A 12970-nucleotide genomic window follows, 5' to 3' on the forward strand; every position below is an offset into this window, starting at 1 on the left:
AGAAAATTTTAAAAGATGAGATGTTTTTCAAAGACCTCAGAAATAGGCATCTTAATATTTTTTATTCCATGGCTGGTATGTCCTACTTTAGAAACCTTTGTTCTACCAGTCTGTTCCTGCTCCTTCATTGAAGGTTTTAAGAACCCCTCAATGGCTCCTAGTTGCCTGTAGCTCACCGACAAGGCACAGAAGATAGAATAGAAGACTGTCTTGCCTCTTTCCTATTCCTTTAATGTCACCTTCAGCCCTCTCCCACCTGTCCTCCAAGCTTTAGCCTGTGTTCTGTGAATAGGACTTATCTTTGTATCCCAGCAGCCTAGGACAGCTTTATTGGCAAAGTATTAATCTGCAGGCTCAGGCTCCGATTGGTCTTTTGAGCTCAAGGGCACCTTCATTCAAGTCCTGGTTTCACTATGTTTGGTGTGACCCAGGCCCATGAAGTAACCTCCCTGAACCTCAAGTTCTCCACCTGCTGAAATGGGGATGATGATAATAATGCCTACTGTGCTTAGTTTTCATAAGGATCACAAATAGTGTATTTTAACTGCAAAGCATGTAGTAAGTGATAAATAAACTGTACTTATTGCGGCTATTTTAGGCTCCTAATTCATTTTTTGAATGAAGTAAAATCACACATTTGCCCACAGTCCACGTGTGACTCTTCGTGGTCTCTCTCTCAGGACAGCTAAGCAGGACGTGGATGATGAATACAGCATGCAGTACAGTGCACGGGGCTCCCAGTCCTACTACACAGTGGCTCACGCCATCTCGGAGAGGGTGGAGAAGCAGTCCGCCCTCCTCATTAACGGGACCCTTAAGCATTACCAGGTAATTGGCGTGATCTGTGTTTCCTTGGCAAGTCATAATCTTTAATTTCAATTAGACTACGTCATGCACATGCTGACTGCTTGAGAGGTTTTCATGATGGTGAGACATTTTGGGTCACATCACTTATAACATTGATGTTCCCCGCATCGTGCCTATAATTCTTCTTTTAGAGTACTTCTGTGTTGCCATACCAGTTTTCTCTTTCGTGGTTTTGGGATGAATTTTGTTTTAAGAAATAACTGGCTTCACGTTTGAAATAGTTTTCATTGTGGATCTCTTTAAAGTGGAAAACCCAGCCACGTGCTGTTAATGTAGGGAACACCCACACCTCATCTTGAAGTAAATGAAGTATTTCTTTAAAAATTTTAATTGTGGCTATACTTCCATACTGTGGATTCAACCACCTAGGGGCAGCTATCTACTCCATTTATGCCTTTTAAGGCACGATAAAGGTGTGAGCATCTCTGCTATGATTAAAAACTAGGCTGTAAATATAACATGTTTTCTTTGGCGTGTCTGGATTGAGGTCAACTGCTGTCTTCCACCTCCTGTCCCTTTCTGGTATTACCCAAAGTGTGTTCCTTGGCACGTTTGTTCCATAAGTTGTTCTTTAGAAATAAAAAATTAAAAATAAGGTTTTGTGATCAAATAGGAAATAACTATCATCTGTAATTAGGATTACCATATAATTCGCTATTCCAAATTTGGATACTTGTGAGAGTGAGTAGGGACTGTTATTATTGATAATAGGCATAACTATTGGACTGTCTCAAGACAACTAGACATGTGGTGGCAATCCATAAAACACATCAGCACACTAATGACTGTGCAAACATAAACGTGCAATTCGTAATGCACATCAGTGTCCTGCAGTAAAATAACTTGTTTAACATTGTTTAACTTCTTATTTCTTATTTTTTGACCACCAAACCCTGTTTTTGTGTATCGCCTATTAACATGTACAACCACTGTTTCCCAGAATACACTGCAGGAAGTGCCTGCTTCAGGCTAATGCTTCTCAGGCTTCTTGGTGTCAGGTCCCCTCCATTCTGAACACTTGGCACTGTGTTTGCTGCCACTGCATGGGAGTGAAGAATACAGCGACTGCTAACACACCAGTGTGTTAAGAACCCCTCAATGGCTCTGAAGTGCTGATGGCTTTTACCTACCAGTGCTTTTGCATCATTAGTGCAGATGTCGACACAGTAAAAATGACAAGGAATGCCTTAGTATTATTATGAGACTTGTTTTGACCTGTGGATCTCCTGAAAAGGTCTTAGGGACCCCCATGAGTCTCTGGAGCACACTTTGAGGATCACTTTTCTGACCTAAGTCAGGTCATTTTTTCTCCAAAGACCATGTCACTTTCATGAGGTCCAGAGTGGTTTTCATCTTCTTTGGCCGTCCTGACGTAGCTGTTAACTCCTTGTATGTTCTAATAATCTTTGTATATCTGTATATGGGAGATCCATTTTTTGGATTATGCATAAATAACTTTTAATGCCACATTGAGTTTCTCTTGCCATCCAACACCTTCATAAGCTCTGTCTAACCCAGCTCCTCCTACTTGCGTGTGTGAATTTTCTGTCTCTCCCCCTCGCTGGGTGCTGTAGATTCCCTGAACTTGCCTTGTACTGTCTCCCCCTGGGCTTTTGCCTCATGAAGTTCCTTCTTCCTGGAGTCTGACCACCCCTGTCTGCCTGATGAAATCTTTTCCATTTCCTACAAATCAGTTCAAATTGTGGCTCAAAGCCTTCCCTGAGCAATCTCTTCATGAGTCAGCTTTCTATCTTCTTGCTCCTTGACAGGTTTTTGTATCATTAGTATTTATTAAACCTTGATGTAGCCAAGGCCTTTCTGCTGCTACCTGGAGAGAGGTACATATGCTCAGTTCAATATTCAACCCCCCAATTTCATGGACTAGGAAAGCCCAAATCACTTCCTACAATTTTCGTGAATTTCTAGTCCTCTCTGCTGCTAGTTTCTGCTTCTGTTTCATCTGGATTAACACAGATACACAATTCAGCCCCATTTACCACTTTTCATTAAAAACAAAACAAAACAAAAACCCACTCCTCCCACTGAGTGTCCAAATGTGTCTTGTACTTAGTTGACTTTCCTGAAGGCCTGGTGGTCTCGGGTCTTATTACAGGCACACGGCTCCTTCTGTCCACCCACTAGTGGTTTCCAGTTCTTTCCCTTCTTCCCCTCTGTTGCTCTTGCCCATTCTCTCAGGGGCTGTTTCCATTTCTCTCCTCATCTCTTGGTATTGCTGAAGTTCTGCAAAGTCCTTTAGGATGACTTGGAGTCTTGCATGGTTCAAAGTACCCCCAAGTGCCATATGGAAGTATCTCTTCAAACCATTGCAGAGTTTCCCCGAGAAGATGCTGGCCAGCACAGTTTCATACATAAACGTTGGCGCTGCAGCCGCTGCTTCTTGGCACATGCCTGTGCGCGCCTCGTTTACTGTTTCCTCTGAAGGGAGGTGTCATCTTCCACCATCCTCATATCCACCTGCTACAGCTCCTTGCATGGTCCTTTGCTCAGAATAGTTATTTAATAAGTATTTTAAATAAGTGAATCACTCACTTTGTTCTTATATAAACAAATTAATATTAACTTTTCCCTAAGCATAATTTCATTAGCAAGCTAAACTGATGTTAGCAAATATCTATGTAATTGATCTTGCCCTGTAAGCCTATCATCTTTGGTATGATGGAAGCAGGGAACTGGTGGTTGGATGAGGGAGGTTTAATAATTTTGTATTTTCACTCAACCTTTCTTTTGTACTTAATGCAGGGAATCCAAAGCCGAATCTCTTGTGTAGTACTTTTGTACTTTAAAAATATGTCGAACATATTTTCAGACAATCAGCTTCCTGTGTGCTGCTTTCCTTTAGAGGATACCCACATTGCAAAGTCTCCATGTGCTCCCTGGGAACTTTCTCTCTGCCAGGAAGAGTCCTCCTGTGGGCCCAGCAGAGTGGCCCTGGCTCCCTGGTCAACCTGCTTTCTCACTGAGGGGCTCCCACCCTGGGGGTAGTAGCTGTTCACTTCCAAGAAGGCTAATGATCTGTGATCTGTGTGCCAAACCTGCCTTCTGGTTTGTTTGTCTTTAATCCTCACGTTGGCTTTTTGTTCTTGGAGTGGTTGAAATAGATTTTGGTTCGGGTTTTCTTCATTTATAATAATTCTAGAATGTCATATACTGTGAAATGCAAAGCTGCTTAAAATCCCACCAGTGTGCTACAGCCCATCATTTCTAAATCTGATTAACACTCAGCACCTGCCAAGCAGCAGGGACATTTACAGGCTCATATTTTAAGTTCTTTTTGTGTTGGTGCTTCCCCCACTTTTCTACTGTGGGAAACCCAACGTATAGCAGCGAGGAGTTAAGAAGTCACAGCCTCACTTGAGTTGTATTAGTATTAATTACCTGTGCAGATCTTGGATAATTGAAGCAATTACTCTTCATTTCAGCTCCAGGGCCTGGAATGGATGGTCTCCTTGTATAATAACAATTTGAACGGAATCTTAGCTGATGAAATGGGGCTAGGGAAGACCATACAGACCATTGCACTCATCACTTATCTGATGGAGCACAAAAGACTCAATGGCCCCTATCTCATCATTGTTCCCCTTTCGTAAGTAAAGTCGTTTACTTATTCCACAGCCATTGTTCTGTATGCGGCAGATTGCCTCATTAGTAGCTCGTCCTTGTTTTTCACTTAAGGCAGAATTGTGGCATGTAGTAGGATTACCAAGAGCATGTAGTCTGAATTTAGGTTTTAATTTCCCACCCCAGCCCACCCCAGCCTTTTTGATTGTCTATTTAAGTGTGGGACCAAATGACTTTATCAGCCCTTGACATTGTGGTCTACACAGCCTGAACATGACATAGTGGGGCTTGCTCGTCATCAATTCTTAAGTGGCTCCCGAAGGGGAGAGGGGTGTGTGTGTGTGTGTGTGTGTGTGTGTGTGTGAGAGAGAGAGAGAGAGAGAGAGAGAGAGAGAGAGAAAACACACATATACACACGAGGGTACTTCAAAAGTTATAGAAAGATTCATATGATCTTGCAATTCTATTTTCCACCTACTTCCTGAAGTACCCTCGTGTGTATATGTGTGTATATACACACAATCAAAAGCATATACTCATACATTCCTAAATCTTTCTTTATTGTACTTTTTGAAGCAGAACCTAAATCAAAATCATAACTATGAATTTTGCATTAAACTAACCTTAGAAAAGGCACTTTATGGGGGCCGGCCTGTGGCTCACTCGGGAGAGTGCGGTGCTGATAACACCAAGGCCACAGGTGCGGATCCCTATATAGGGATGGCCGGTTTGCTCACTGGGTGAGCGTGGTGCTGACAACACCAAGTCAAGGGTTAAGATTCCCTTACCGGTCATCTTTTTAAAAAAAAAAAAAAAGAAAAGGCACTTTATGTATCACTGATTTTGCTGCTTCGTGTGGACAAGTTTTTCTGTTCACGGTGACACTCCCAGTGCCTCATCCCTGGGGTGGTTCCCGGTGGGTCTTTAGCAGACACTCCTGAAGGAAGGAAGAGCTGCTCACAAACACTGTCCCTGTGAGTTCAGTGTGTCTGGCTCTGGGGGTTCGGTTGCAGCTTCATTCACTAAAATCTTGTTATAGGTCTCAGTGCTGATATGAATTTGGACCTTGAGTCCAAAAGTATTCTATTTTTGCATTTTCTTCAAATTTTGTCTAAATGAGGACTGTTAGCAGACCTTTTTATTTGAATCATCTGTATCCATAGTATTTAGACATCCTTTGCATTTCATCTACATTTTGCATGTTCTGATTCATATATTATGATGACAATTTCAGGGATTTAAAAAAGTCATTCAGTATTTCTTCCCCTCCTCCCTTGACAGATTTATTTAATATTTTCATGTGTTTTTGTAATTTCTTTTTTCTGACTCAACTTTTCTCTGAACTTTTACGGCTGTTTCTAAAGAGTCCCAAAATCATTCTGGGAATTGCCATTTTTTCAGTACCATATTAAAATTTAGTTTTTGCCTCTCTATATTTATGTATTCCTTAATTTTTTTTCTTATGAGAATTTTTTATGAGCCACAAACAAACTTGTCTTGTTATGGGGCAGCTTATTTCTAACTTATCTCTTATTTCCACACCTTTAAAATAAATATGTAGCCGAGATATTTTATATTCTCCAGCCCCTTGCAAGGTGAGGCCTGAAACTGAATAATATCTTTTTAACTACTGATTTTTATACAAATGTCTTTTATTTTGTATTTGTTTGTTTGTTCTATAGGACTCTATCTAACTGGACATACGAATTTGATAAATGGGCTCCTTCTGTGGTGAAAATTTCTTACAAGGTTTGGAATGCTATATTTATATATAAACGTGGAAAAGCAAAAAAAAAAAGACCCTATTTTCTTCATTCCATATGCACATCTGTGAACTGTATTTGGTTGTAAAGTTTTGTCATGTACATCATGTACTAAACCGTGAGAGTTAATCATCCCAAGAAGATTACTGTAATAAACCGTAATTACTTTCAGATAGTGAAATGCAGAAGAAAATTGTTAATTATCATATTGCGAGGTTTCTGATGAGAGTAATACAAATGACAAATATCACACATTCTGGGTGCTGCCGACTGGCTCACCGTGAGCTGCTGCTGTGCTGAATGTTCCCTCGAAGTCAGGCAGTTCCCCGGGCTCCCGGCTGCCTGCTGTACGCTCCCGTAGAAATGCAGCCTTTCAGCTGAGCAGCGGGTCTTCTGCCACTGCAAGGTCGCTGCAATTTCCTTTTGTCTTTCCCCTCCTTCAGTCTTCAGTACAAAAACCTTTCTGTAAGGGTCTGAAAAGTGTCAAGATGTGTGCGATTTAGCCAAGACTTTCTTCATGGGTAATGGATCACTGTATGACAGTGAATATGTGTGTCTTCCTCAGTCATGTGTCTGGACTCCATTAAGCTATGAATGGTGAGAAATAACACACATGTACTTGCACTGGGTAATATACGTATTTTTCTTTCCATTTAGGGTACCCCTGCTATGCGTCGCTCTCTTGTCCCTCAGCTACGGAGTGGCAAATTCAATGTCCTCTTGACTACTTATGAGTACATTATAAAAGACAAGCACATTCTTGCAAAGGTATGTTTTAAAAAAATTCTCTCTAATTATGGACCATCACACTGGTGTATAAAGTATTCTGCAAATTATACTCAATAGTATAATTTGATCTCTGGATGGCATATCTCTTACTTTTTCTTTCCAGAGTCCGATATATTTTGATCACAGGTTTTAGTTTTCTGCATGCTTGTGCGTGTGTGTGTGTGTGTGTGTGTGTGTGTGTGTGTGTGTGTGTGTGTGTGTGTGTGTGTGTGTGTGTGAGAGAGAGAGAGAGAGAGAGAGAGAGAGAGAGAGAGATCCTGGGACTTACCTGGCCTCTCGCTCGGAGTTAATGAATTTACATTTCTTAAACAAAAAAAAAATCACGTGGGTTCCTTCTGCAACTCTTTTTCTCTCCAACAGCCCTGAATGTGCATGGGAAAGAAATAATTGTTTTTGTTGCCCTGGGTTATTGTCAGCCTAACTCCATTCCTCTTGTGCCTCTGTCTCTCCAAAGACAAGTAGGCACCTCTCCAGATGGTCTCCTCCATATGAACATTTATCCGAGCTGTGGCTCTTGTGATATCCCTGTTTTAGGTTTTTCCTGGTAATATAACCGGCTATCATTGTTCACATTACTCAAGGCTGTTTCTGTGACTATTTATTTGGAGCTGAGAAAGAGTTGTTCCTGTAACCCACGTGTCTCCTAATTTGTATGTCCTAAGTTGCCCTTTAGCTACAAAATAGAAAAATTTTTTTCCCTTTGTATCATCTTGTCTCCTAGTATGTTCATGTAGAATGATAGAAGTACTGTCTTTTATGGAACAAATAATGAAAACTTGATTTTTTTCTTTGGTGATTTCTTTTACCCTGTGGTGTTTTGAAAGTACTATAATCTGAAACTAAGTTATGGCCAGAATCGAACAGAATCTCTGTTGCTGAGATCGGTTCTATCTCTGCATTAAACCTTTGTTCTGAGATGTGAGAATTCCGTCCTTGGCATCACAGAAAATAACATAAAGGAAATGTGTTCCCAGGGGTTGTTCAATAATTGAGATGGCAGGGGCAACAATGTTATGTTTCTATTTTTCACACTCAGAGATGAATTTGGCAGTGTCAAAAATGATGTGTTTTCAGTATTACTGTGGGAATGTGTACATTTGAGATCCTTGTAAAAAAAATTCATATCATGTCTTCTGCATATGTATTTCAAAATTCATTATAGATGCCTGGTAACGAGATGCATTACTTTTATTTGTTACTAGAGAAATAGAGCTATAGATAGGGGTAGTAATTTTTTCCAAGTGGAAGATCTCATTGTAGTAGACCCAATAGCAAAATCCAAGGCCTCTGATTCCTTGTTTATTATTTCATAAGGTAAATTAGACAGGAAAGTAGATTTCGAGTATTTATTTAAATACATTTTTTGTCAGTCTGTTTTCATGCTATTGGTAAATTTGGGACAGTACATTGTACAACTCTAATTATTCTTGAGCACTTTTCTTAGAGGTGGTGGAGGACGGAAAACAAAACAAAATTCTGGCAGTTTCTTTTACCCGTACATCCCAGCCTGAGTGATGATTTTTTTCTTTTTCCCCTGGCATTGCTGGTGTTTCTAATGATGAAGGCGAGGACTACATAGAATACTCTGCTTGACTCCCTTCTCTCTCTAGGAACTTTGCAGTGAGATTCGGGGACATCTGAGCACCAGATGCTTTTCTTGGCTATTGCCACTGTTTTGTAGGGAATGGATAGGCTTAGTGGAACATTCCTCATTGTTCTCACTTAAAGAAACTGAACAGTGGCCTTGACGAGGGCTAGAGGGTAAGGCATAGAGAGAAAAGGGACTACACAGACTTAGCAAGGAGGATCCTGCCATAATGTAAGCGTTCTTGACTTTTTAAGTGATGATCATGTTGGGTGACTATGTTGTGTTTAATTCTGAAGTTCTGGCATGAATGGAGGAATGACGTTTTTGCACTGTCCTCTCTGCCCATGAGTATATCCTTTCTTTTTAGATAAAACAGGGGTCTTAGACGTGGCAGGTAAGGAATATGCATGAACTAAGGGAGATCAGTTCCTAGATCTAATTTTTTAAAAGAAGCTGGATGTCCAGATTTTTACGTGAAATATTAACAAAACAAAACAAAACAACACTGAGCCAAGCCCGAAAGGTAGTAGCCAGCCAAATGTAACAGAAAATGAGACATGATGCCAAGAATTTCTCAGCCATAGATCTCTGCTAGTGCCACTGCAGAAAAATCAGTCATCAACTTCTGCTCTAAGTAGATATCTATCTTCCGCACTCACTATGAGGCAGCGGTAGCATGACCATGGAATCTGGGACAGCTGTCCAGATACTGGATTAATAATAGGAGCATTGGATGGGGAGACGCAGGATCAACCATTTCATTCTGGGGCCAAGTTTCCTTTTTTGTAAAGAGGTGATTTGGAATCACAGGGCCTCTAAGGAACATTGTCGCTGTAACGTTGCATTACTACATGATGTTTTATGTCATCTCTCGTGTGTGAGAAACAGTCTATTTGTTGAGATTGTTTCATCTTAAGGAGTGTCATGCTATGCCATGTGTCACGTATGGGTTCTTTGGTTTCCCGCACCACACTTGCCTGTTGGAAACAATTGTATTTCCCTTGCTCACCACACATGGTCATTCCTCTTGTGTTGTAGATTCGGTGGAAATACATGATAGTGGATGAAGGCCACCGAATGAAGAATCACCACTGCAAGCTGACTCAGGTCTTGAACACTCACTATGTGGCCCCCAGAAGGATCCTCTTGACGGGGACCCCGCTGCAGAATAAGCTCCCTGAGCTCTGGGCACTCCTCAACTTCCTCCTCCCCACAATTTTTAAGAGCTGCAGCACATTTGAACAGTGGTTTAATGCTCCATTTGCCATGACTGGCGAAAGGGTACTGGTCTAACTTTTGTTTTTTCCTCTGCATGACAATGAAATGAAATTAAAGGGCCTAAAGCTGGGAACATTAAAGCCACAGAAAACCCACAGCGTGGTTTATGATGTCCCTTCCTTTATGGAGCCAATCAGTGGGTGGATGTGGTCTCATTCCAGAGTTATTTTCCCCTCCTAAGAAAGTGGATTTAGTGGTACATGGGGTATCGTAACCTCTTTGTCTATTGCTGACATGTTTACCAGGCCACCAGAGAATGCTTAACTGCAGTAAGACACAGGGAGAGGTATTGGTTGAATTAATTTAGTCAGACCAACTCAACCAACTGAATACAGGCCTTAAAACAAATCTTTTCTTTACTATAAACTTGGAAAAACTTCCAAGTATTTCCACATAGTTTGTCTGTAAAACAGAACTAGTTCACACTAATTTGCTACACAGTTTTTCAGTTTTTAGTGTGAGCTTCAGTCTTGTGTGTATATAAATACTCCTAGAGTAGCCATTTTCAGATTCTTATTATTTTTTCAACTGTCCTCTCAGAGCTGATTTATGAAAGGAAGACATGGACCATGGCAAGGAAAGAAATGGATTCATGTCATTTGGAGTAGCGGTTCCTTCTCTGTAGGAATAAACACCCACTAAGAATGCTTTAGGGAAATTTATGTTTGTACTATTTGTCCCTTTAATTTTGAGGTATCTTCTAGGCACATTTGCCATTGGCCTGACCATTTGTAGAAATGGTGTCGATCAACTCTGCCCCCTAGAGGTTAATAGAGGAAGGTGAAAGAGAAAGCAGGGGGTTTTATAAATAGGACTAAACTTGAACAAGATCAGAGCAGAGAAAAGGAAAGGAGTTAAAGTAGAGACCCCCCAGAATAAACTGGATCTAGTCTTTTTCTTCCTCTTTTCACATTCAAGCTGCTGTGCCCTCAGTATGTTTCTGTATCTGAGACAACCAAAGTTAAGGGCCTAAATTAAGGCTGCAGCTTTAAGCATGAATGCATTAACTCCTTTCTCCAGTTCTGTCTCCGTCTTTAGTCAGCCTTTTATTGCCAGTCATATCCCATAAAATTTTGGGCTGTTAACACTACTGGTCTATAACTGGTAGCTTCTGGGCCCTTTTCCACAGAACTCAGAATTAAGACAAAGACATTCATTTAGAGGCCGTTTTATTACCGGTTGGTAGGCAGGTGGGAAGAGAATTTGGAGGTGTACATGCAGGCATAAACCTGGCTGTAGTGCACATAAATGTCAATCACGTAGTGAAACACATAATAAGTGTAGGAAAAAAGTTAAGTTCATCTGAGGTTCTCTTGTAGGTGGACTTAAATGAAGAAGAAACTATACTGATCATCAGGCGTCTACATAAGGTGTTGAGACCATTTTTACTGAGGAGACTGAAGAAAGAAGTTGAATCCCAGCTTCCAGAAAAAGTATGTTGCAAATTCAAAAGTTTTGGTTTTTCTCCCTTGCAATTATTTTTGAAATACCTGCCCCTGAAATTGTGTTTCTAAAACAACGGACTTGTATTTTAGTTACAGGTATTTTGAAAATATCCTAAAGTGCTTTTTTTTGTTTGATAGAGCTAGACAGAGGAGGGAAATTACAGCATTTTCAGCCTGGTTTCCAAAAGTTTTCAGGCACATTTTATAAAACTGTCAAATATATTGTCTCATTACATTTTAACATAACATTTTTTTCTTTCTAAGTTACTGACGTCATTGAGTGTTGCAGGCAGTACAGAATTATCTGCTTGTAAGCTAAATAAGGATCCGAGTTTTGGATTCGTATCATTATTAAAGGGTATAGTAAACATTTGCCAAGTTTCCTGGAAGTTTATTTATGTTTGTGATGTCATCATTCTGATAGTAAGTGAAAAACAGAGTTCCTGCAACTTGCAGACAGATCATCTAATTATTCTGGGAGTTGGTTTTTGTCCCACACTATAAAAATTAAGTTCCTATGAACAATTTAAGTGAGTGTTTTTCAGGTTGTTTTTTGGAAACTGAATTTTCATTGCTTTAGAATGTTTTTTGAGCCCTTAGTGTGATGTCTGGGGGTTGGATTTGGGTATTAGTTTAATAGGTTTCTGATCATATTTTAAAACCATGCATGTTTGAATTCTCAGTGTCATTCTCTTAAAGACAGATTGTTTAGCACGCAATACTTTGATTTGAGTGTTTTCTTTAGATGGGCCTATTCTGAAATATCTTATTTTTGCTTGATTATGGTTTTTCTGGGTAATAACTCTATTTCTGGACAGATTGGTTCATCCTGTTCGTTTCTAAGTGGGAGTTGGCAAATGGTGTACAAACCTGAGCACTTTGCTAAGAGAATTCTATTCCCTAATCCCCTATTTATTAACAGTCTGAAAAAAATTAAAAAGACAAATGGTTTTTATATCTTGCTTATCCCAGTGGAAGTCTACATATGTAAGTATTTTATTTTGCTGGTGAATGCATCTTGAGGATTGAATGCTGTTGGTTTGCCCTTTGACATCCTGTGGTCTTGGACTCTTCAGGTAACACCCTCTCTGTTCAAGATGGACTTTAGTTCCTGAATAGGTAAACTGATGAGTGGGTACAGTGGTTGTGTGGCTGCCTTGAAGTACTTCCCATTACTGTGATCCTGCAAGTTATAAAGGTGGAGTGTTAAGGATCTTAATTTGTCCCGTATGTCCTTTTTTCTTTTTTCTTTAGAAGAGACATAGAATAAAAGGTAATTAACTGAAGCCCTTCATTTATTCATTCCGTAAAACTTCTTAATCTTTTTTATTCATTTCCAGGACTGACTAATATAGATAGGTTTTTAAAAACACATTACAAATATGTCCTGTTTTAAGAAAATCTATTGTAGAAAAAGCCAAACTTTTGCAGCATAAAAATTATGGGGTTATCAATTATATCAAAAAGGAATGCTTTGCTTTACTAACATACTTATTTTATGGTCCTTTATGTAAGAGTGTTTCCTGAGTACCCTTGAAGGATGATAAACTTTTTAAAAAATGTATTTACCCTCAAATTGTCAAGAGTATATCTTCTGCATATCTGTGGACACCTTTACAGGTATCCATACCTTTACAGGTGTCCTTACCTTCAAAGGTAAC

General features: G+C 39.9%; 1 protein-coding gene across 1 annotated transcript in view; it reads left to right on the forward strand.

Moving 5' to 3' along the window:
* The window catches only part of LOC103595115 (probable global transcription activator SNF2L2), a gene marked incomplete at its 3' end in the record, with an annotated part of 62546 nt that overhangs the window by 20526 nt on the left and 29050 nt on the right, over positions 1–12970 (forward strand). Inside the window, exons 8-13 of the mRNA XM_008578432.1 lie at positions 681–828; positions 4308–4471; positions 6129–6195; positions 6867–6977; positions 9625–9867; positions 11184–11297. Of these exons, the coding sequence (XP_008576654.1) occupies positions 681–828; positions 4308–4471; positions 6129–6195; positions 6867–6977; positions 9625–9867; positions 11184–11297 (847 nt within the window). The remainder of the gene's footprint in view (positions 1–680; positions 829–4307; positions 4472–6128; positions 6196–6866; positions 6978–9624; positions 9868–11183; positions 11298–12970) is intronic.

Source organism: Galeopterus variegatus, unplaced genomic scaffold (assembly GCF_000696425.1).
Source record: "Galeopterus variegatus unplaced genomic scaffold, G_variegatus-3.0.2 Scaffold1685, whole genome shotgun sequence".
Lineage (NCBI taxonomy): Eukaryota > Metazoa > Chordata > Mammalia > Dermoptera > Cynocephalidae > Galeopterus > Galeopterus variegatus.